At 31.1% G+C, this 26,690-nt stretch overlaps 1 protein-coding gene across 1 annotated transcript; it reads right to left on the reverse strand.

The window, feature by feature from the left end:
* Positions 1-418: 418 nt before the first annotated feature.
* LOC145332772 (toll-like receptor 2 type-2) lies at positions 419-26,448 on the reverse strand. The gene is made up of 33 exons (XM_080177828.1): positions 26,348-26,448; positions 25,374-25,603; positions 25,093-25,146; positions 24,882-24,946; positions 24,541-24,671; positions 24,078-24,190; positions 14,844-14,910; positions 14,674-14,765; positions 14,331-14,456; positions 13,972-14,052; positions 13,850-13,882; positions 13,555-13,650; positions 12,919-13,010; positions 12,673-12,734; positions 12,234-12,322; positions 11,886-11,925; positions 11,645-11,691; positions 11,267-11,310; positions 10,672-10,765; positions 9,474-9,537; positions 8,851-8,898; positions 7,157-7,255; positions 6,469-6,640; positions 5,967-6,009; positions 5,094-5,174; positions 4,409-4,457; positions 3,748-3,842; positions 3,452-3,537; positions 2,879-2,967; positions 1,818-1,863; positions 1,250-1,332; positions 752-854; positions 419-656 (listed from the first exon to the last, which is right to left on the reverse strand). Exons 1-33 carry the CDS (start codon positions 26,359-26,361, stop codon positions 636-638), a joined length of 2,649 nt encoding a protein of 882 aa, XP_080033954.1. The 5' UTR covers positions 26,362-26,448; the 3' UTR covers positions 419-635.
* Between the last annotated feature and the right edge of the window lie 242 nt (positions 26,449-26,690).

The following is a 26,690-nucleotide window of genomic DNA, read 5'->3' on the forward strand; positions in this document are numbered from 1 at the left end:
CACCCCCCCCCCCCCCCAACAATCTACCAATTTGCCTCCATCTTCTAAGCCTCCTTGAGTCCTGGTTCAAAGTTAAATCGTAGATATCATGGTGACTGACTAGCATTGTGGCGCTGCCAGTTTTGTTGTGGCTGCATTTTATGCTTCAACTCCAACTATCAATGGATATAGAATACATGGATATATTGACAGAGAAGAATTAGCATCAATTTAGATTGCTAATATGAACCTCATTTATTGTTATTTCCTTAATCCAGTAGGAAGGGAGGGGATGCGGTAAAGGGGGTGGATGGGAGTATCATTATTTTAGCCAGCTGTAAGTATTACTTCATTACATGAAAATCTAGTGCAACATCCAAGAAATTATATATAAATTCCAATATCTTACGGGCCAAAAAAAATAACAATAACTGATGACCATTTTTCAAGGAAAAAAACTTACACACAATATTTATTACATTAGAATATAAAAATAAAATCACGAAACTAATCAAAATATTGAGTAGAAAATTAAATATAAAAATGTTGTACATATAAAATAGTCCGCCATTACAAAATTAAATACATCATTGATGATTAAAAGTCCGCCAAGACATGAAATATAATCAAGTATTCAATAGTTCCAATTGAGAAATTCACTGATCAATCAAAGAAACCTAAAAAAGATAAATATGATCAACAATGTAAAAACAAAATCTATTTTTTATTAAAAAATTTAGATATAAATTAAACTTAATGTAATAAATATTACCTTTAACTTTCTCCAGTTAGATGCATGCATGGTATTAGCTGATGAGGGAAGAAGATAGGGGCTGGGTAAGGGATCGTCCTTGTTCATTGGTAGATAAGTTACCCTAAAATTACGTGTAAATATTGGATTTTTCTTAATCCTATTATTTAAAGTAGTAAATGTTGTTTGTCTGTAGCTTAATTTTTCAAAAACTACTGAACTGAATGAGTTATCAATTTTTAAAGGCAACTTCACATGGTTTAGGATAATTTGATTTTTTAAAAATTTAAACCTTGGGATGGGTTTAGGCTATATTTCTGCCTATCCTTTCCTTTTGAGTACTGTGACCCTATATGCTAGGGGTACCGCTTATCTTGAAATTAATCTTAAATGGAATGGAAGGGGTGGGGAGTTAATTTACTAGCTACTACATGAGATTTTTACAAATTTTTGTGAAGTTTCCCTAGATCTAAGAGCATTGCATCTACACAATAATTTACTTTATCCGTCTGTACCTACCTTGAAATTATTTGCTTGATGGATGATGGAATAGTTTCTTCATTAGAGACCAACTTTACTATTATTACGTTCCCCGCCTCATTCTATAACAATATATTAAAGAAATCAGTGGCGCAGCTCTAATTTAGACTAGAGGCTACACTCATATAGGCCTCTATATTTTTTCGCCGCTTTATGGGATAAGTTATGTTTTTTGCGATTTCTCTTGGAAGGGTGGTGGTACCCTCCCCCAAAATAGCTATGAAGCTTCCCATGACTTATGAAAAGCTACCCTGTAAAGGAGAACCATATTGGATCATTGGTTAGTGAGATACTTCGGTACACACAGATAGAGATTCTGTTACTTTATTATAAGGATGAAAAAAAGATTGATTGTATTTGTAAAAATTAAATAAATTAGATTTAGATTAAAAACAATTTTTTATACTTTCTTAACACACTTTAAAATATAGCTCAGATGGCAATTTTAGTCGGATAATTGTGCTTAATATTAGGTCTAGTAAGTATAAGTAGAGATATGCAAGTTTTTAACTCCTCCAAAAAAATAGAACCTTAATATAAATCATACCATAAGTCTGTGCTGAGTAAGCTGGGATTCGAACATACACCATGAACTGAAAAGAATTAATTAAAAAATAAACAATATTTTATTCAATATTTCTTTCCCTGTCTGCCTAATATATTAAAAAAAACTGGGTTTCTTATTTTCTTGGTCTACGCTATGAAGCTCTTCATAGTGCCTTCAAAATGAATAACGTCATACAATACAAATGACAAATGAGGCCAAAACACAGACTTCATTACCAATGGCAGTCCAGTACACATTATAATTGACCAATGTTAGACCAGTATGACGTCATTTCTATAGGCACTTTAAAAAGCTTCCTTTGCTATATAACGTTTTTTCTCACTCTGTAACTATGAAAGTACTAAACTGTTGTTTTATATCCTTCCAATTCTTGGTCACTTTTATGAAACTCTTGTTTTGGCATATTTTACTTGACTTTTCATGACCATTTTGATAAATCTTATTGTACAAAGTATTCAATTTAACTTTTTGGATTAATATATCACTATCCACTGAACCGATTTGATTCTCAATTTTCAAGAAGATTAACAAATATTGGGACGGTTTAACGCTATCTTGTTTTTCTATATTAGTCTTGGGGTGGTTTAGGCAATTTTTATAAACCCCTTCTATGCTAGGGGCGCAGCAGTTTGTATGATGTAATTACTTTATTTGTTACTAGCGGCTACGCCCCTAGAGGCCTCTAGGGGCACTTGAGGAGGAGAAAGTCGAAGTTGATAATTTAATTTCTTATTTTAGATTTCAAAAGAAAAAGTAAAAAAAAAATTTAAGGGGGCGAAATTTTTTTTTTGTGGGGGGGAATGCCCCCCCCCCTCCTTATTTTTAATTATAGTTTTGAAAAAAAAATTTTGGGGGGGGAGGGATGATTTTTCATTTTTGGGGGGGTTGGGGGTGTCCCACCCCCCAAGAAAATAGTTATAAACCTTCCCGGGACCTATGAGAAGCTACCCTGTTAAGGAGAACCCGATCGGTTCAGCGGTTAGCGAGATCCTTTGGTACACACAAACATCCTGTTACTTTAGTATAAGGATTTATAATACCTGTTCATATAAGATTTAGTTAGCACAATAATAACTTTTCTTGATGAATCAATAGCTTCAACAATATTTTCCACTATTGTATTTCCAACCTACATAAAAATTATGACCAGAAGAAGCGCACAAATAGCAAATAGGAAATCAATTTAGAGCGTTTATACGAGCATGGGCAGTTGTGCTGTTAGCCAATCCCTGATGGTCAAAAGATAAATCAATCTACCAAAAACCATTTTCTTCTTCTAAATTTGGGTACCTTTCCAAGCACCTTGATACATACTCCGCGTCTTATAATTGCGATGTAAAGCATCCATTCGCCTGATGAGTATTAGATTACACAATAGACAACAATGAACAAACTCTTAGATTGTAAAGCCTTGTCTGGAAGTCCTAAGTGTGCATGGTAATGAGTTGCTTTCTGTTGATATAACGCGCCTGACATAGCAGCAGTATGTAGCATTTTGAATGACTCTTGTACGTCGCAGTGTGGTCCAGAATCAAAACCGACACCTCCCAGAAATACAGCCGACACGTTACTAATTACGCTAATGGCGCAGGTTTAACTAAATGTGTTGTTACCTTAAAATCTCTTTGGTGAATACAGAGTCTTAATCTTGGTTCAGATTCCTCCAGAAATGTTACAAGCTTCTCATTTACCCAATTTTCTAGAAAAAAAAGGATAACAAGATCCATAAAGATTAAAGACGAAAGATTTTAATTATTACGCAACTTAGACATTAGGCAAAAGAATTACTCATAAAATCTAGTATAATGGTAATGGAATTATTTACTTTCCTAAATATAAAAAGTACTATCAAATATTTTCGCTTCAGAGGTTCGCTTTATGGATGTTTAAATTCTCATTTGTTTTTTACCATCATTTTTGCTGTATGAAATGAAAGCATCGTATAAGAATGGCTCTTTTCTTTGGATCTCTTTGTTCTTCTGTTTGTAACAGATATAGTAATATCTGAAAATAAAAATAAATGAGGATTTGTGGTGATTTAGTAGCAGATATACACTTTAATTATAATACCCTTACATACATCCGAGATCAAAGTAAAAGAATAGAGGGGGCACAGAAACCCAAGAAGCGGGGATCTCAACCCGACTTTGTATTGGGTCTTTAAAATCAGCTAATAGCGTCGAAAATATAACACAGTCGAGTCCCAAATGGCAATTTGCTAACAGAATAAATCGTCTCCGCCAATTTGGGATAGGTAGTTGTCTGGATCATACATCTATACTTATACATTTATTCGTCCAAGTATAATTCAAGCATTGATAGATGTCCAAGCTTTAATTCACACTTGCCCTTTAAATATTTTAAAGTCCGATATGTAAATTGCACAATATTTATCAATTCGGCATTGATTAGGACTTATCTTAGGACTTAGGAATTGAAGAAATAGGAAAGTAAACTATCTGCACCTCTACTACTAAAATTGGCAAACACCTATTAATAACGACATACATAGTGCATACACACAGACATAAACATTTTTAGAGTAGCTTCGCTAATGAAAAAGCTTTTACCTTAGATACCATCTATTTCTGTAAACCAGCAAGGATATTAACCCAGCAACTAAAAAATAAAAAACAAACACCATGTTAAAGTCAAAGATACATTAATAAATTCCTGTATATAATACATGTATATAGAGATAGGACAATGAACGATAATTTAAACTTTTCCTAGCTTTAAATTTCTCTTTTTATGGCTGGTAAATCTTCATAGCCTTTCTTAATTTTCTGTGTTATGTCACTATTTTAGTACTATGAAACAGAGAGAAAAGAATTGACTACAAATTTGAAATGGTGATTTTATTGAAACCTTTTTTTAACTACCAAACCCCTCCAACAACCCAAATTTTAATTTCTGAAAAAGTTTACTTCTAACGTCAACTTGGAGCTATTACCCAACTGGGACTATGAGGTACTATCCCTTTGAATCTTCTCTAACCTTTACTTAACCTAACTTAATTTTTTTATATGCCTTAATATTTTGTTTTTCTTCATAAGTTTCGTTTATGGTACATATGCAATTTGAGGAAAACTGCCATTGAAATAATTGTATAAGAGTATCTTGGTAGAAAGAACTGAATAAATAGTTACATTACAGACAGAAAGAAGGACAGACGGAATACAAACACATATAGAGAAGCTTTGCTAATTTAAATCTATATTGAAAAATATTGAGAAAAATTAAGTTTAATATTACCTAAGAAAGCTGTCCCACTGGACAGTGTTATTTCCAAAACAGGATGCGATGTTTTCGGTGGTTTTCCATCCCAACCTTCAACTAATATTTTCACATAAATAGTTAGCTTGCTAGATATGTATAAAGTTAGTATGTGTATATAAAAATAGTGGTTACGCCCTAACGGCTTCAAAGGATACTGGATTAAATGAATTAGGGGGGGACGGGTAGTCTATACTCCAGAGGTGGATTCTTTTAAAAAAAATAGGGTCCCTGCATCGTTGGCGTGGCAAAACTGTTTTTGTAAAAAATAATCCAAAATTACATAAAAATCTTCATAAATTAAACAAAATCTTATGTTAATGGCTCTTCTATGACTGTATTTAATTTTTGTAGATTTTTTATTTAATTTTAGATTATTTTTTCCAAAAACAATTTTGCCACGCCAACGATGCAGCGACCCTATTTTTTTTTAAAGAATCCACCTCTGGAGTATTTTTCGCAAAAAATATTTTGCCTCACCAGCGATCAGCGACCCTATTTTTTTAAAAGAATCCAACCTTAGTTTTAATCTTAGTCTTAAAAAGAAAAAATATTTTTTTTGGGGGGTGGGGGAGGGGGATTATTCTTTGAATGGTGATGCGCTCCCCCAAAATAGTATTATTCTGTTAATAATAAATAGATAGGTAATATTTAAGGAGATAAAGAGTGTTTAGAATTCGAGTATATCACATTTTCCCTTAATTCTATACAAAATGATTTATAAAGAAGATATTGTTAATCTAAGGATTAAAAATAAGAAAAAATTGCAACTATCAAAAATGGTAGCTGAGAAAATAACGTTTATTCTTTTCAGTTTCTGTAGAAATTCAAATTTTTAAAAATATTACTTACTTATATCTTCGCCATTCGAGGCAAATGTTTTGAAAGTTTTCAACTAAAACAATAAAGATTTGATTAGTTAATAACTAAATTAGTCCATGAAATGATTAAACTTTGTTGTTAATACTGAAGTAGTTAGTTTAAACTCCCTCAAAATCGATTAACACCACCCAACCCCCTTGCTCACTATTGTATATAAAACTACGGAAGGGGGTCAACTTCATAGTCAACTTAGATCTCCAAGAAGACAGACGGACATTCGGATGAACTCAAATCATTAGGGTGGCATGGGACACTAGACTATGAACTTTCCAGGTACCCGAAGTTTTAAAGACACGATCTCTCATTAATTGGTTTCAAAACTTTTAGTAATCTTAGCAAATCTTGGTCGGTTAGTTTTAAAAAACAGTTGGGATCAAGTGCAGTTCACGGTAAAATGTTCCTGGTAATGAATATATCCATAAATCTATGAATTTTTAAAGCTGCTAGCTGCCAATTAAAACATTGGACTTACCTCGCCAGTACCAGTGACTGCACAAGAATAGCCTGTCCCATTATTATAGCCAACAATATGAACTTTGGTGTATAGTTGGGCATATTTCACAAACTTGTAAACCATGTCATTACACTCGAATATATTTTCAGATAAATCCAGTAATGTTAGGCTGGTGCTGTTAAAGAAATCCCTAAAAAAGATCATTTTAAGTCGTTTTTAACAAAGTATTTTTTTGTTAAAAATTACTTCTTTACATTTTTTCGACCTCAATTGGTTAATTTTTATCATGATTATAAGATACCAAAAGAGAAATCAGATTTTTAAGGTTTAAGGTTTGTTCGGCGGTCTCCTCAAATTGATTTATCCTATAGAGTACAAACTTTTGGAGGTATAGGAACCCTTGCAAGAGACATAAAGAAAAAATACTCCTCCCTCATAGCTCTTGATAGGCAAAATCATATAAAATTTCCTTGTCTTGCCAAAGATATTCTTCAATTTGGACTAATAAATAAAATATTACAATATAAAAAATTCAGGTAATACCAACAACAAAATCATTTTTTTTTATTATCACGAACCCTATACATCGTAAAACACATAGTAAAATTGACGCCCTTTTCATCTGGACCCCAAATATTATTCAAGAATCATTTTCCTTGTTGGCTTTACCTTATTTCTGAAAATAAGCTAAACTACTTAAACTTACATTATCATAGCTCTTGTTAGAGCAAAATTCATTCCATTTCTCGTCATCCTGACTGTCTCTAATTCTGGCAAACAGTTAAACAAACTCTCATTCCAAGATCTATGTTATAAACAAATTATAGAGTTTCTTTAATATGGAAATTATTTTTAATTAAACGTAAATATTAAATTTTCCATTAAAGCTTCGAAACCGATTGACATCCGCTGGATTAGAACCGATTCTCAGCCATACTGAAAAATCATGCAAATAATTGTATTTAAGACGTTAAAACCAGTTTTGTTAGCCTGGGGTCTTCGGCTCCTAGGGAATATCAAAACTGCTTTAAATCTTATATAGAAGGTGTATTAACTTTTTTGTTTTTTATTTAAGATAGCTAGCCGGTGCTTTTAGTAAGTAGTAGATGTAAAATTTTTCATAGAATTCAAATATTATTTTTAAAGTAATTTAAGTTTTTAAAAAAAAATAATTAAGTCGGTTTTAAGGTACTAAAACGCAACAAAATAAAAGAAGAAATTGGCCAGTATGAACAAAAATAGTAAGATCTTTAATTTGACACCTTACTTTTAAAATTCTGTTGAGTATTTATTGAAAAAATCTAATTTTTTAACCTCGGTTTAATAAAAACTTTAAACCTTAATATTTTTCAAACAGACATAAAAACATGGGTTTATATATACCTTTAGAATCAGAAAAATATTACGAATCCATTCTAAGCAAAATTGAAAAAAAGTAAAAACTTAAAAAAATAAAAATGGCCTAAAATATTATATTTTTACAGGCAACACTTAATTGTAACTATTAAACTAGCCAATCAAAAATCTCTAAAATTGACGAATCAAGAAGCTTCTTCTCAAAACTTAACCAATACAATTGACAAAAAAAGGATAATGTTCAAACAATATATACAATAGATACTACAATAAAAATAGTGATACTAACATAACATGTATAGAATGAAAAATTATGAACAAGTATGCTTCAGTCTGTTTATAAACTTCAAAAAAATGCAGTTAAAAATGCATTATTGTTTCTTGTGTTTAAAAAATATCTGTTACAGTGTATGTACATTTGTTTAGGTTTTGTTCAGGTTTTGTTCAAGTGAACCCTTTAAAGCCGAAAATTATTTTTTTTATTATAGTTTTATAAAACTTTTTCAATATTGCTTAGAATAGATTCGTAATATTTTTCTGATTCTAAAGGTATATATGAACCCATATTTGTTATGTCTGTTTGAGAAAATATTTAGGTTTAAAATTTTTATTAAACCGAGGTTAAAAAAATAGATTTTTTCAATAATTACTCAACAGAATTTTAAAAGTAAGGTGTCAAATTAAAGATCTTACTATTTTTGTTCATACTGGCCATTTTCTTCTTTTAATTTGTTGCGTTTTAGTACCTTAAAACCGACTTAATTATTTTTTTAAAAAACTTAAATTACTTTAAAAATAAGAGGTCTACAAAAAAACCGATTACATATCTGAATTCTATGAAAAATTTTACATCTACTTCTTACTAAAAGCACCGGCTAGCTATCTTAAATAAAAAGCAAAAAAGTTAATACACCTTCTTTTCATTTAAATATCTGCGGAAAGCTACATCTGCACGGCTACCAGGTCCACTGTCAGCTATCAAATCAGAAATTGATTTTAATTAGAGAACTGCGGAAGAACATATCTTGTTAATGCATCTTTTACCTTATTTGATTAGAACCAATTTCAAGTACTCTTAGATGTTCAAAGTACCTAAAGAAAAAATTTGATTTTAAAAATAATTTTAGAAATAATTTTAATCATACGTAGGAAAACAACTATATACCAGCAAGCATAAAATTACCCCTTCTGTAGATTACAATAAGTAGTTGAAACGTTTGAACACTCAACTTAATGAACCATCAAATCAAAATTCAATAAAAGTCTCAAAAGTTGTTGAGTCAACGAACAAGAAAACGTTATGTTGAAAACTTTGGGGGCTAGTGTAACAAACAGACTAATGTCATCTCCATCCCTGAGGATATTGGGTAGCTCTACTTAAAAAAGAATTGCAAATCTACAAAGCGAAGATCAACAAATCATAACAAACACAGAGGAAATATAAACAATAGTAAATATTTTTAAAATGAACTCCATACTATCTAGTATTGCTTGTAGAGTTGATATGGTTGAAAAATTATGCCCAACTGTTTCAGGAATCAAAATGCCAAATTTAACAGTGATAGGATGATTCCAACATTCATATAATAACGGTCAGTACTTAATCGATTTAACGAATCCTGATTATGAAAAAGCTTTGCTTTGAAAATAAAATGGCGGTTACTGACTTGATGAAATGTAGCTGAGTTCCTCCTGGTACATGTCTCAGTGCTCCAGTAATATTCAGCACTTCTGAATACATACATAGTTAGTTAGATAGATTTTCTGATGGATGGATGGATGGACAAATAAATGGATGGATGGATTAAACAGACAAAATACAGGTATAGAAATAAATTGACAGAGCATTACCAACATACAGTAACATATTTATATACAAACAGAGTGAGATAGACAAGCAGAATTGAGACAGAAAAATATATAAAGTACATATAAATAGAGAGAAATACAGGAAAGGTAATTAACCCTTAACGGTCGGGGGCGGGGGGGGGGGGCGTTGAACGCCCCCCCATCCGGTTTTTTCTATATCATTTTCTGTGTGTGAAAAATAAAGAGCCCAAACTGCTTGACTTTTTAAGTGTGGGTATGACACATAACTGAGAGTTGGAATTTTTTGAATATCTCCATCCTGGCGGGCACAGGATGCCAGCAAACCTGGCAGGGTCATCCAGGTAAAGAGCAAAACTATTTTTTTGACTTAAACAAATCATTTTAACAAACCAAAATACTAAAATATCCTCTAGTAGTACAGCCTCATATTAAATACAGATATTTAAGTTAATTTCAGGTTCCAGGTATAATCCTGCAGGTCCTGATCCTCCAGGTCTCCAGAAATCTTTAAAAGGCTCCTGTGGCCGCAATTTTTGACTTAGAGACTTCAAATTTTAAACTTAAGCCCTTCTTACAAGTCTACATAATGTATTAAAATTTCATAAAGATCCGCCGCCGTTTTCCCGCCGACTGCGGCGGCTGGCAGCTGCCAAGTACAGCTGCGGCCGCTGAAATTTATATTTTGATATTTCAAATATAAAATTTACATAAAGATAAACATTTTCTGCAAAAAAAAATTTATTCTAGCTTCAAAAAAAAAAATTACAGCCGTTTGAAATTTTTGAGTAAAAATTAACCTAAAAACAAAGGTTGTTAAATAAAAGGGTGAAGGAAGCGAAAATTGACTTTGACTTACTTAAGGTCGGAAATTCATCATAACACTGGGGACTTGCACAAAAATTTAGCCCTCTAGCTCTAATAGAAACTGAGATAAGATGGGGGAGAGTTGAACGCCCCCCCCCCCCCCCCGACTGATTAAGGTGCGGCAAGGGGCCCGACTGTAAGGGGTTAAAGAAAGATAGATTGATAGTATACCTATTTGTCTTGATGTATCCTGTATTTTGAGAAAATCATCAACTTTTACCAGAGATGTTTCTGTAAGGTCCAAGTAAACTAGTTTCCTAGGTCCCTAGGGAAAATTCATTTTAACAGAGATAGCAATACGGTAATACAAAATATTTACCTTTTAGCCAGATAGATTAAAAATAAGAAGATTTAGAAGCAGTTTTATAGTATATTTTTGAATATAAACTTGTTAATTGTCAAATTCTTTACTAAAATAAACTTGTATCTAATTATAATTTGAATTTCTTTACTTTAATGCTTTATCTGAGGAAAATAAAATTCAGTTAAAACAAAAATGCTAAATTTAGAAACTCAAAAACAGTTTGCCTCACTAAAATCAGTTAGGCTCGCTAAAAATTTAGAGATGATAATTTTGCCTCACTAAAATTATAGTGGGGCAAACTGATTTTAGTGAGGCAAGAGTGTCTTTAAGAATTCACCTCAGGTATTTAATGCACCTTGGCTGCGAAAATATCTTACCCCTTTCCACCTCCCTGAAGTACCACTAGAGGCCTCTAGGGGAGTAGCTGATAGTTTAAATAAATTTTTACTAAAAGAACTATACCTGTATAGTTGCCCATGATATTGAATTTCCAGAATGTACATAATCTTTTCAGAAAAAAAGAGAAGTTAAATTTCTTGTTCAAAATTTACAAGATTGATAACTTTAAAAATCTCATGCAAAGTTTACTTTAATTGCATAAACAACCAAACATAAAAGTTTTAAAAAACATTAAAGAAAAAAAAAATCTACAAACTACAAAAAATGAAGCAAAAAATCCTCCAATGAAAACATCCAATAATTTATACTATGATTTTAAAAAAAAATTGTCTTAACTATTTACAAATATGAATTCTAAGAAATTGAGTGAAATATGGTTATTAAATGAATATTTACATCCACTATTTAAGGGGTTGTTTATATGGGAATGTAATTTCTTACCCAGTGATAAATTTCTAAGGCTTGATAAACCAGAAAACATATCTTCTCTAGAAAAGTTTTATTAGGATATTTAAGCACACATCAAAAACAAAGATGAAAACATCCATAAAAACATAGTTTGATTTTAAATTGCCTAAATTTGCAAGCAAATCTGTTACTTACGGAGACAGACAGACGGACATATACTATTTATGGAGAAAAAAATAAGATGTTAAGTTAACAACATTTAAAATCAACTTACTCAATGTATTCAAATTGACATCTGCTAAGAGACAAACATTCTAAAATATATATGAATAGTTATGTATCACATTTATGTAAAGCAAAGTTGTCCACAAGAGCTAAGTATCGAGCTGTAGTGCTCTGGTAATTATTGAGTAAATTCAAAGTCAGATATTATTTTTATTGTTTGATTGTTAATTAGATTTTTTTATTGGTTTTGACCAAAACTGTAGGGGTTATTATGAAAAAAGTGAAATAACTGGGTTTTTTTCAACACCCTTCATAATTTGTAGTCCAACATTTCCTCCCTCAGTGGGCAGCAAACTATTTCTGTAAATAGATGTAAAAAAAATGTGGTTTATTCTACCTAGTCCTTCCAAGCCATTAAGATGGTCTGATGTTATAGATTTTATTTTGGCATTTTCAATCTTCAAACTCTCCAGCTTTGTCATGTTCCTAACAGTGAATAAATTAAGTATTTGATATTAGTAGCGATAGAAAAAATCATACTTCGAGTTCAATTTATTTTTCTATTATCTACCACACATCTTATCCTTATTAAAAAGTAACAGGATGTCTATCTGTGTGTTACAAAAAATTTCGCTAAATGCTGAACTGTTAGGGTTCTCCTTTACAGTAAAGCTTTAAATAGGAACAGAGAATGTTCATAACTATTTTGTGCAAGAGTACCAAGTAATATCGCCCCTAGAAAAAACTACACCGACAGTTTTTCTTTTTAAAACTAAATGTGAAAGTTACCAGTTAAGTCTCTAAAGTAGTATCACCTGAATAAAGCTAAAAAGTACCTTGCTATGAATAAATTCTTAGGAAACATGAATTCTTTGTTAACTCCTGGGGCACTACCAATCTAAATATTTAAATCAATGCTTAATATCATTTATATTCAAAAAATAATTTATTAATATTTTTAAAGGTAAGTAAATTTTAAAGACTTAAATCCCCTCTCAACAATAATAATTCAAGTATTTCTTTTTCTGAAACAATAATACTCTACATGTCTTGTACATAATATTTTAACCTAAGCTTTTAACCTGTAGGTATATAGATGTCAGGGATGGTAGGAGTAAAGCTATGGGAAACTCAGTCATCTGATTTGGTACCATTGAAATTGATGAAAGGGACACTGAAATAAACAAGAATGATTTCGTCTCTATGTAATGCAGCAATAACAATCAAGCAATGTTTTAATGAAAATAAAACTGATCTGAGTAATTTTCTAACTATGTAAATTTTCGTAATGGAAAACAAGGATCACATGTGCATAACAACCATGAATATGCAGGGAAAAACGGACAAAGTGAATTTCAGAGTAAATTTTCAATGATCATGAAAAAGGAAAAGAATAAGAGAATATAATAGAAAAAACGTATTACAAAAATTTCTGTTAATGTAGCAAGAACGACAGACTGATGTTTCCAGAAAGTTAAAATACTTGTTGTATACTGAATGCTCTTTGTTTAGGAATATCTTCAACAACAAAAAAAAGCAGTCTATCTTAAATAGCAGCCGAGGATATCACGTTTCCCCCAGGGCGTTACGGATCGAAGGATTGACTCACAGACAGACAAAGAGATTTAGAGAGTAGCAACAATAAGCTAATTTTTACAAAAAGCTTCAATATTTAACTTAATTTTTGAGGGTAGAGAAATAAAATTTTATGGAATTACCTAAATTATCAAATGTTGCTTGGTGGATGCTTACCACTCCAGAAAAATCCAGGTTCAGCTCTTCCAAAACAGGCATGTATGTAAATCTGTCACTTTCTACTCATGAAAAAAAAGTACTTTTAAAGTAGTGATTCAAATTTCTCCCTACCCTTCAGTTTTAAGGCATATTTTTTTTATGTGGCCAAAGTAAGAGAGCATGAATTTAAAACTTTGGATAGCTTACAGTCAAATGCCCCCATCCTTCCAGAGAATACAGAAATTTGTTTAAGTATTGATAAAAAAATGTTTATATTACCTTTTTCACCAAGCCGTGGAAAGTAATTTCCTCCTGAATTAAAGTTATGTTTTCATTTCAAAAATATTTAGGCAAAAATTTATCAAGATAAAAAGTTGATGAAAAAGTACTTTCAAAATTACCTAGATTTAGAGTAACTAATGATTTGTTTAGATATTTGAGACCTTCTGAGGGTATATCTGTCAGCTGGTTTGAACTTAATCCTGGAATTGTTTCATAATAACTGGTGCACAAAATTAGACAAAATAAAGAATTCAAAAACCCCTTTTTTTTAAAGAACATGCCTTTTGTGTTTTCCCTTGCTTTATGCAAAGTTTTTTGTCTGAAGCTAAAAATCTCGGAAATTAATGTTCAAAAGTTGTTGTACATTTTTGGGAAGCTTTATAAATGTCTTGGGGTGGCTTTAGATTATTTTAATGAATTTTTACAGCCTCCCCTAGAGTCTAGGGGCGAAGCAACTAGGAAAATAATAATTTATCACCTAGATTATTTAGATTTTTGGATAAAGTCATGGCAATGTTGATAAAATTGACTGGATCTTGTTGGAATAGTCCTGGATTTTGATGCAGGTCCAAATGTTCTAGCAGGGTAAACACTTCTAAGGATCCTGGTAACATATAATCGTGCAAGATCGTGCAAACAATTCAAATAAATATTTATTCAAGATTTGACTATTTGCATTTTCTACTATCTATAAGAATCAAACAAATTAAAAAAAATGTACCCTAAGGAATTAAAAAATATGTTTAGGAGAAAACATATATCCAACTCAAAACAAGGACAATAATTTTAAAAAATTTGTAGAATTTAAAAATGAAACTAACCTTGTTGAATACTATTGAGTTGACAATTCTGAAGGTTTAGGGACTTTATCATACTTTCCTTTAATGGGGTAAATACAAAGCTTCCCAGAATTCTAAAATATTATCTTATACAAGATTAGGTTAATGAAACTTTTTTTTCATTATCTAAAATTCATATAAGTAATATTTACCTGATAGGGTTATCAGCAAGGCTAAGGTACTCAAGGTTAGGAAGAACAGGAGGATATTCATCTTCACCTTATTTTTTCTCATTTTAGTAAACAATATTATATCTTGCAAAATTATATCAATGATTGTATCCATTGTAGTTTGACACTAAAAGCATATAAGATTTAAGATTTAAGATTTAAGATTTATTTTCCTCAAAGGTACAACATGTTTTATTAAGTATTTATCATACATTAAGTTACTATGCTTTGATTGGTTTGATTCTTCTGGTTTGTTATGTTTGATTCAAGTTTAAGAACAATTTACATAATAACTATTATTAAGTACCTAGCATGGAATTGGCCGAACTTCGTCTCCACCTAGTTGCCAGGCCAGTTCGAATAGGATGAAAATATCATTTTACAAGAAAAATTCCATGCAACATTGTACCAGATAGTTGGCATAACCTTTTAAGGGTTGTGGAGCCACTGGTGTACTTTGACGCTTGCCAAGCCGATACAATGTTATATGTGCAAACAATCTTAACAATAATGGTAATAATAATAAATACAGTATCTTGCTGTGTATTTCAGACATCCTCCTACTGTCAGTTGCAACTCCTCCAAGCATAAATTCGGAACAATTAAGGAACCAAAACCTTCGTGAGAAGTTGCTATTCCCGTTGTGATCCCTTATCAACTCTACCCAGACAGTTTCCTTTGTAACAAATTATTTTCATTATAGAGTGGGGTTTGTCCGTGTCTAAGGACATCTCCACACTAATAATTACAGGGTAACGATAAATATCGCGACAACGCTGGTCCAATACCAATAAATAAAATACTTAGAAGATGTGTCTATAGATAATAAACCGTACCTATGTGACGTATTTAGGTACCTAAGTGAACAAGGAGTAATGATTGGTTTCGATTCCTACGGAATCTGAGTTTTATTTCTTGGGAAGGGATATAAAAATCCACTAGTGTACAAAAAAATAAAAATATAGGTCATATGCGATTCCTACGGAATCTGATTTTGGTATTTTGAGGTATGTACATAAAACCATAAAGGTATGTACATAAAACCATTAAGAGTGCTAAAGGGATGATAATAAAATGGGACAAACCCTGCACTGTAACTACTTACATAAATAAGAATTAACATTTAAAGAGTAGCTTAAATAAAATATATGCATAAAAAATTATGTATATTAATATTACTTCTCAACATGGAAGATTTTCTAGAAAGTTTAAGATAAGAAAGAATCTTTAAAAGAAATAAATAAATTAGTAAATTTATTTTATCTAAAAATATGTGTTAGATATAGTGATTCTCAAAACTTAAGCTTCTTTGTTTTCATTTTCATTTTAATTTTTAGTAGCGAAGCTTCTCTATAATTCACCTTGTCCGTCCGTCAGTCCATCAGTCCGTAACGCTATGGGGGAAATGGGATTTACTCAGCTCCTGTAAAAGTTAGAATGCTGAAATTTTTTGACAACGTTCCCATCATGAAGGAGCACAATTAATTATAAAACATCGATGGCCATAGGACCACTTTTTAGCAGGTTTTAGGCTATTTTTGTGTTTTTCACATTTTTCTCCATATCTTCAGTGTTTATGGTGCGATTTTCAAAATTTTTTCAGTTATAGATATTAACATTAAATTTCCAGTTGTTTAAAGAAAACAACTATGAAGGTTAGACTGCCTTTAAGCAGGTTTTAGGCTATTTTTTGTATTTTTCACATTTTTCTCCATATCATTGGTGTTTATGGTCCGATTTCCAAAATTTTTTAGTTATAGATATCAAAATTAAATTTCCTGTCCTTTAAAGAAAACAACTATGACAGCCAGACTGCCTTTCAGCAGGTTTTAGGCTATTTTTGTATTTTTCACATTTTTCTCCATATCTTTGGTGTTTATGGTACAATTTTCAAAATTTTTCCAGTTATACATATCAAAATTAAATTTCCTGTTGTTTAAAGCAAACAACCATGACGGTTAGACTTCCTTTTTGCAGGTTTTTGGCTATTTTTTAATTTTTCTATATCGTTGATGTATATAGTCCGATTTTCCAAATTTATTAAGTTAAGGATTTAAAAATTAAATTTCCTGTCGTTTTAAGAAAACAAGAATGGCGGTCAGACTGTCTTTTAGCAGGTTTTTGCTATTTTTATATGTTTTACATATTTCCCCATATCTTTGGTGTTTTTGGTCCAATTTTAAAACTTTTTTCGGATATCAGTATCAAAATAATTTTTCCCATTGTTATGAGCATCTTTTATGTAATTTACTTTGACCATCATCATTATACAAAATAAAACATGGTTTCTTGTTTATTTTCTCCAATAAATCAATTAATGAATACACTTTAAAGGGCGAATATAGGTTCGATATGATATGAGCTTATATCAAAGGTGCCATTACAAACTTTTAGAATATCTATGCCAAATTTAAAAATTCAAAAAAATCCTTAAGTAGATTTTGCAATTTTCTGATTCAATTGAACATATAATAAATGAGATTGCTGACAAAATCGTTTATTTTAGCCCTTTACAAGACTTTTTTTTGACTATTTTGCTTAAGTTTGATAGACTATTACATTGGCACGCACCTTAAAAGATAATTTAAATGTTTATTATTTTAGATTAAATACTATTTTATTTCATTTTTAAAAAGCATAAAAATAATTTGCGTAGAAGGGCGTCAGGACTATTGACTAGGGTAAATAATACGTCTTAAAGTTTATTTTCTGTACAGAGATCTTTGATTAATTCATGATGATATAAACAACCCTTAATTACGCATTTTAAACACACACACACACGGCCACAAAAAAACAGGGATTTGAAATCATTCTTCCTCCAATAAAATTTTATTGATTATTTTTTTTTTTTTTTTTACATTATTTGATGTTTTTTTAACTTTTAAATATTTTACTTTATATATTTTGTATGAAGGTAGAAGGAGGGTATATTTACCCCTGATTAATTCCCGAAACCTTTTTCTCATTTATTTGTACTGCAAAATAACAACAGTATTTAGGCAAACTCTACTCGCATCCTGTTGTGAATATTGGTATTTGAATATGTTAGGGAACCACTCCTCTGACGTCACAAATTAGCCCAACTTGGCTAGGTTTTTAGCTATAACGGCCTTATCCAATGGAATATCTTTATTTGCTTGAGTTATTCATAATGTATATACTTGCACCTTTGATATAAGCTCATATCATATCCAACCTATATTCGCCCTTTAAATATACGTATATGATTTTTTTGTGCTTCGCTACTTATGGATGTTGTCATCCTTGTTTACTTATTGTATATTTTTATTTTATATTAAAATAATTCAAAAGCTAAAACTAAATAGGTGATATTTCTTTAGAATTTTGAGGAATAAAACCAATAAAATATCTATTTATTGATGAATATTTTTTTATTCAATGTTTATGAATGAAATATAGAAATTTACTGATGTAATAATATTTTTTTCAATATGCCAATAATCCATTTGTATTCAAAAGACCTAACTAACCTTTAATCATATTATCATTAAAAACTAGGGTTAAATCAAACTTTGAAAATATTTTTCGATAAAAACTAAGGAAAGATGTAATAGTTAGATGGGCTAAGTGAATGACCAAGTGATTGTGCAAAAAATAAAATTTAGAAAAGGGGTTTTGTATTTTATTGTAAAATGTAATAAGCTATGCAATATGGATAAAAAATATTAAATCACTTTATCCCTAACTGCTTAAGTAAGTATTAAAAGCCTTTATTGAGTTAAGTTATTTTGAAACCATACAATCATAATGACCTCTTTTACGTATAAATAAAATAAAGTTTCATAAATACTGAAGATGAACTATCAAACATTAACAAGAAAATTGTTCCAAATTTTAGCCTTTGGGATATTTTTATACCAAATGCAAAATTCATTCCGTAAATACTCAGAAGGACCAATAGTTCAGCAAACATCATTTCAAAATATTGATAAGGTAACTCCACCCATTGTCTATGCCTGCCAGGATAGACAATTCAACTTCAAAACGGCAAAGAGTTATGGATACAGTTTGATATATTCATTTCTAACTGGAGTTTTAGATGGCAAAGAAGAGATTTCTTGGAAGGGAAAATATGGAAATAAAACCTTTGCAGAACTTCAAAAAGAATTGTTTGAATCTGATTACAGCAATGCCAGTGCAGTCACAATACAATGGAATGGTGGACATCAAACTAAAGTTACACAAGAATATGAAATGATATTTGTCCCATCATATGGCTATTGCATGAAGTTGAAGCAGTTCAAGAATGGAATACTTGTAAGGTCAACAAAACAAACAATAGTCTTGCTTGTAGACCCATCCAAAAGAAATGACATTCGTGTAATAGAGATGGATAATGCTAAACAAGAATTTGGACCTTCTGGATTTGGACAAGATAGTTTTAGTTCCTCTGCATACTTGATGAAAATAAGTCTACATGATAAGAGTATTAATGATGGTGTAACTTGTACTGACTACAAGCACAGAGGTGGAAGTTATGGACAGTGTATGGAACAAGCTTTAAAAGACAAATTTTCAGAGGGATATGGCTGCTTGCCACCTTGGCTTCCAAGAGCAACAGGAGAAGTCTGTGAGCAAGACAAAGATGTCAAGGTCAATGACATGAAGTCTATAACCAACATCTCCCCAGAAATCTTAAAGCTTATAGAGGGTTTAGATTTGGACATGTTCAATGAGTGTTTACCACCCTGCCACACAATGAAAGTAGAAATGAGAGAGATGAAGCATACTTCTGGTTACATTGAGGGATTTGTTAAGTACAGCGTAGAAGATGAAGTAACAGTGTTCACTGATGTATATGCTTATGATATATTTGATCTAGTTGTAGATTTAGGCAGTGCAATTGGTTTGTGGCTGGGACTCTGTGCTCTAAGCATCTTCGATTCTTTGATGACTTTATTTTTAAGATTTTGTAAACTTGAAAAATCATAATTGTCAACTGATACATATATCGCATGTATATTATCTGAATATGTAAAATTATAATTTTTAAAATTTTTAATTGCTAAGTTTAGTAGGTAATTCATCACATTTCATGAGTTTGTTTGGGAAAAAAAATCCGCAACTTATAAAAGCAACAAGGATGCAAATATTTGCAATTTTTTACTAATTGGACTTTTTCAAATAATGAAAATGGTACAATATTTTGGTAATAATATAAATGCTTTAGTAGTTAGTTCAATATGTCGTTATACTATGTGTTTTTTCTTCGTAAAATATTAAATGTAATATGATTAAAATTTAATTATGATTCGTAAATTTATGTGTATTTTATGATTATCTATACAATAGAATATTTTTTAAATCTTAATGTTTTCTGCTTGTTTTTATCTTTAGTTATAAATGTATGAATACAAAACATTGTTGATTTCTTTTTATGGAAACTAAGATGATTACATCTAATAGCAGAATAGATAAGCTCAACATACAGGGAAACATTGAAAGAAAAGAAAACAGAAAATTTTAAAAAGAAAGAGAAAAAAAGAAATAATCAAAAAAATGTGTACATTATAGCCTTAAATAAAATTAACAGGATCTGTGTGTATTAAAGGATCTCACTAACCACTGAACCTCTATGGTCCTTCTTTATAGTGTAGCTTCTAATAGTTCCTGGGAAGATTTATAACTATTTTAGGGGAGGGTACCACCTCCCTCTCAAGAGAAATCGCCCCTAGAAAAAATTAGAAATTTTTTTTACTTTTTCTTTTTATAACTAAAATTGAAAGTTTGGTGGATCGACTTCCCCCTCTCATCAAATGCCACTAGAGGCATCTAATAGCGTATATTTTATAGAGACAAAAGAGAGATGCGCTCGTGACGTCTATTTCAAGCATTCTTACCATCCAGGATTAAGCGATGGATGAAGAAAATTAATTTATTCAAATAAAACCAATTTTTTACAGTGCAAATGTAACAGTTTCTTATAGTTTGCCAATTTTCTGGTATTCGTTTGCTTGTAATTTAGATTGCATTGGTCTTTTTATATTTTTTTCCACAAAATTAATAATTTAAGTTGAAGAATCTTTTCACACTAAAATTTTAAAATAAGTATTTTCATATCTCCCTATTAAAAATTTATATATTTTGATTAAACTAAGAAAACTAGGAAACTATTGTTATTGAATAGGCTGCTTTAAAAACTATAATTTTAAAGTAAATTATTCTTCATTTGGTGCAAAGTTTGAATAGGCTGCTTTAAAAACTATAATTTCAAAGTAAATTGTTATTTATTTGGTGCAAAATGTTCCAAATTACAATGCATATTCCACCAATTTGTTTTGATGATATATAATTCATGCCAAGAATTGACTAACAACATGTTTGTACTTAATCAGTTATTCATTAAAACTTGTTCTGAATGGTAAAAAACAGAGGCATGCAGAAGGGGTGTGTGTTTGACCCCTAGCAAAATTATAAGGCTTGGATACACCACCCTAGGGGACCACCTTGACATGGGAGTTCATCCTGATGATACACCCTTCTAAAACATTTTATAATTTACCAATAAAAGGGAGCTCATTTAACTTTTGCATATGTGATTATGTAGGGGGGGGGGGGGGTTGATTTTGGTTTAAAAGGTGTGTCAAATTTTTCAGTTGCGCTTCACACACACCCCTGATAAAACCCTGAGCACGTCAGTGGTACAAAATATATAAAGGGATAGTTGCATTAAAGTACATTTAACAAGTTTGATTGCAGGAAAAAGTTAAAAGAATACCATCTAACATATTATATATAATTTTGTGCTGGAATAAACAGCAATCAAATAAGCACCACCAAAATAGTCATCATGCTGTTTTTGTGAAAGCAGTACAGTAATTTATGTCGCATATATACAAAAAATACCATTATTAAGTCTTGCTATTTTTAAAACTACCAGGTAGAAAATTAAAATATAAGTTCTATAAATGCAGTTTAAACTATTGAACATATGCAGTTCACTAAATTAAAGTTTAAATGCACTTTGTGCAACTATCCCTTTATTCGTTTAGTATAATACTAGCGGCTACGCCCCTAGAGGCCTCTAGTGGCACTTTAAATGTTTTTGTTTGTTAAAGTTTACTATAATTTATTATATTACGGATACCTCTTAATGTTACGTTGAAGTCTCCCAGATTTTAAGAAAATTTTCAATTTTTTGTCATTTCTTTTGAGAGGGTGGTAGTACCCTCCCCCAAAATAGTTAAAAACCTTCCCAGGACATATGAGAATCTACCCTGTTAAGGAAAACCCGATCGGTTCAGCGGTTAGTGAGATCCTTCGGTACTGACACACAGACAGACAAACATCCTGTTACTTTAGTATATACTAGCGGCTACGCCCCTAGAGGCCTCTAGTGGCACTTTAAATGTTTGTGTTTGATAAAGTTAATTTTTTATGTACGATACCACCTTATTTGACGCTGAAGCCTCCCAGATTTTAAGAAAATTTTCAATTTTTTTGTCATTTCTTTTGGGAGGGTGGTAGTACCCTCCCCCAAAATAGTTAAAAACCTTCCCAGGACATATGAGAATCTACCCTGTTAAGGAGAACCCGATCGGTTTAGAGGTTAGCGAGATCCTTCGGTACACACAGACAAACATCCTGTTACTTTAGTATAAGGATAACATCTTACATCTTAAAAGTTTAGTTATAAAAATAAAATTTCAGAAAATAAAGGAATTTTCAAAATGATCAAGATAAAAGTATTAAGAACAACATTTCAAATAATTGCATTTGGTATTTTTGTCTACCAAATGAAAACCTCCATAAGAAAATACTTTGACCGACCAACCATGAAGCAAACATCTATCAAATCATTTGAAGAAATTGAAGGTCCTGTGTTGTTTGTATGTGGTGAAGGACAGTACAAGCATGAAAAAGCAAAACAGAGTGGATATGATTACATGACAACTACTCTGACTGGAAAATTGACCAATTCTGGAAATATTACTTGGAAAGGAAAGTTTGGAAATATAACAGACTTTCAGCATGATTTCTTTCATTATGATCCCAACAATAACAATGCTACTATAGTAAAATTTGATGACAAAGGTCCTTCAACAGAAAAACTGAAAAATTATGAGGAAGTGTTCACACTTCCCTATGGTGTTTGTAAAAAATTCGACAACATGATTGACAAAATGAACATCAACTCAGTTCACCCAACCATCTTGCTACATGTAGATCCATCAAAAACAAATAGGATCAGAGTCATTGAGATTGACAATGCCAAGTTCGAGTTTGGACCCAATGGAAATAATACCTTTGATGCTACTCAATATTTGCTTCAAGTAAGAATCTATGATCAGAGTATTCAGGATGGTATAACATGCACAAACTACAAGAGTAAGAAAACTAATTATGGAGAGTGTATTGAAAATGCTATGAAAAAAGAAATTATAGAAACTTTTAACTGCCTGCCACCTTGGTTTCCTAATGCTACAGGCTCAATGTGCGAAAAAGACAAAGATGTACAAATTGAAAAGAAACATTTTGCCTCCTTGACTACAGAAATTACATCACTTATAAAGGGATTAGACATGGAAATCTTGAGCACCTGTTTGCCACCTTGCATCACACTAAGCATCACAGTTAAAAAACTATTACATGCTTACAAAAGAGATTATGGATATGTAGGCTTGAACATTGCTAAAAAAGTAACTGTGCACACAGATGTATTTGCTTATGACGTCTTCAGCCTGATAGTGGATCTTGGAAGTGCACTTGGGTTGTGGCTTGGTCTTAGTGTTGTCAGCATACTAGACATCACACTTGCATTGGCACAATATGGTTTAGAATTCAAAAATAACCTATAGATATAAGAGTACTAAAAAAATTCAAATTTGAGAAAATAATATATTTTTGAATTGAAAACAACAAAAAATAACTTAACTTTATGATTTGGTTTCATAATGTCTAATTGATATTTAATAAAATATTTGGCATGAAAATATTTTGATATTAGGTGAAGAAAGAAAAAAGGTTAATTAGGTATATTTTTTAACAATACAAACTATCTTAGGTATTTTAACAAGTTAAAAAATGTAAATTACAGCACATTGATTTTAATTAAAATCAAATAATTCATGCTTTATAAATTTCATTACATTATTTTAAACTTAACTGCAGTTATTAATAAATTCAAGACACTTGCATTTTATGGATGACTAGTGAACTAGTTGTTTTATTAATAAGAATAGAAAGTCTTACCTAGACTGCTAATGTTATTGTTTTCCAGGACAAGATGAATAAGCTGGTTATTTTCAGCAAAAATACTGAATATATTCATCTCAAAGTCCCAACTTGTTATTTCTGAGTTTCCACTAAATATAAAGATATTAGTTTGCAATTTGCTAATACTCATTTGAGGTTTATAAAAAGAGTGAATTAAAAAATCAAGTTTTATATTTTTTTAAATTGGAGCAGTAGCAATAGGTCACCAAAGCACAGAAGTCTAACTGTGCATGATAATGAGTTGCGCCTGTTTTGGCCATGGCATATCCCCTTCTAATTATTAATTGCGCACACCTGACATAGCAGCAGTAGGAACCATTTTTATCGTCTTTAGTTATTACTCAGTGTTAAGCCAAGAATCGAACCTGTCACCTCCCCGACGATGAGCGGATGCGCTACATGTTTAGCCACGGTCGCAGGTAGTATTTGTATTCCATACCTGAGGTAAAGGTATTTGATGGCTGTGGCACCTTTAGAGAAATGTCTACTAACATTTTGAACTTTTCTGTTGTCAATAATTTCAACTTGAGTTATGGTTGAGGAAGAAGCTTCAAGGGCGAATTCAGGAATCTGAATAGATCCAGATAATTTGGATTATAGTTATTTAGTTATTGTTTTTCACCTATTTTTTATCATTTCTTCTTCTATTTACACTTAGTGAGACTATCAACATAAATCTTTGCCCTATGAAAGAACAAGATACCCAAATGATATTACTAAATGACTTCCTTCTAAGATCTTTTATAAAAAACCAGATTTAAAAGTTTTAAAATTTTATACCTGCTCTATTTTGGTAGATTTAATAACAACAAAAGTTACATCAGGGGGCAGGGATACTGGGAAATCTAAATATATATTCTAGATCTCGCTAACCGATTATATCTATATTTAGGTGCAGGGAGAGTTTTCATCTATTTTGGGAGGATTTTAAGTCATTGTTTGATTAACTGTTATTTGAATGTCCAAATCCTGTTAAATCTTGTAACTTTACCTGTCATAGAGGTACAATCACATATCAAGCTCGAATTTATGTAATAGGTACATCCTGAAATAAAAAGGGTCTTAAGATTCATCATCTTACAATTCTAGTGACTTCCACAAAATCATCCTCTTTATTCTAAAATCAAATTTATTTTAAAAATTGATAATGTTTTAAATATCTTAATATCTCAATATTTTTTCAAGTTGAAATTAAACTATTATATTATAGGAGATATTTTTTTTGTAGATTTTTACACAGCTTTATGCTATTACTACTAATTATAAACTCACCATTTTCAAGCATTACAGGAACATTCAATTTGGAATCATGAATATAGGCAGGCTTTTCTGGAAACTTATCTCTAAGCTTCCTTTCAAATAATCTTGCATCTTGAAAGTTGTGGAATTGTACATCAAGGTTTTGTGACAAAACATCTTGATGGTTGCTGTCAAATGCGCTTTTTAAATCATAAAAACTTGCTGCGTTGGTTGAATATGTCCACAGGGCTAGCACACTTAACCTGACAGAATTAAGAAAATAAAATGGTTTTAAAATAGATATGACACGTAATTAAACTATGTGTGTTGTGTATGGTTTTAAAAATAGTAGCTCGGATAGCCTTTGAGGATTGGATACACCATGAGATCTTATGTTAGTAATTTCCTGAACAAGACATTACTAATTTATGACCATGATTAAATATACAATACAACGTCTTTCAGATAACACTTTCTTTGATTTCACGATCTTTATCTGGAAGTCTTAACTGTGCATGGTAATGAGTAACGCCTGTTTTTGCCCAAGGCATTCCCCATACTCTAACTATTTATGTCGAGCATCTGACATAGCAGCAGTAGGAACCATTTTTAGAAGTCTTTAGTCACTTTCCTAACAGGATGTGCTACATCTTAGGCCATAGTTGTGGTTATTTTATGGTTTTAACCACTCTATTTTTGTAAGTTAGGTAGGTCAAACAAACATTAAGAATATATTAGAGTCAGAACTAAATGAGCAGAATGTGAAGTTTAAACAACATTTGTTGCAAAGTTGGTGAAATACTGAGAAATATTAGTTAAAGGACACACTTACGTTTGTAGTACTGGATTACAGAGATGCTTCGCTTATAACATAGTACCTTGTTGTCCCATAAATCATTATTCCAAGAAGTTTAAAAATGCCGTAGGCAACAGTAAATGCTATCCGTTACGAACAGACCCTAATAACAGAAAAGCTTCGCTTTTTAAAAAAACAACTATAAACTCACAATATTAACTTCATTTCTAACGGTTACATTTTGAAGCGTATTTGCACTTAGCTTAATTGTGAGCTAACTAAAGTATAAATATTCATGGGGTTAGAAACAGAAAATATAATAGATAAAAGAGAATGTATGGATGAATGAATATTTAAAAAAATTACTTTTTGTTAATTGTTATCTTTATCCTAATATATTCAGTGGTATTTTTTTGTTTGCCCTTGAAGATCTCGTTAACCTTTTCCGTTTTAGGCAATATTTATTATAGCTAACTAGATGGTTTTTGATCATTTTTCTTTCCCCATTCTGTCCTTAAATACAGAGCCCCTAGATGCTTCATGTAAAGACTTGA

Source organism: Acartia tonsa, chromosome 11 (genome assembly GCF_053477335.1).
Source record: "Acartia tonsa isolate MP-2025a chromosome 11, ASM5347733v1, whole genome shotgun sequence".
NCBI classification, from domain to species: Eukaryota; Metazoa; Arthropoda; class Copepoda; order Calanoida; family Acartiidae; genus Acartia; species Acartia tonsa.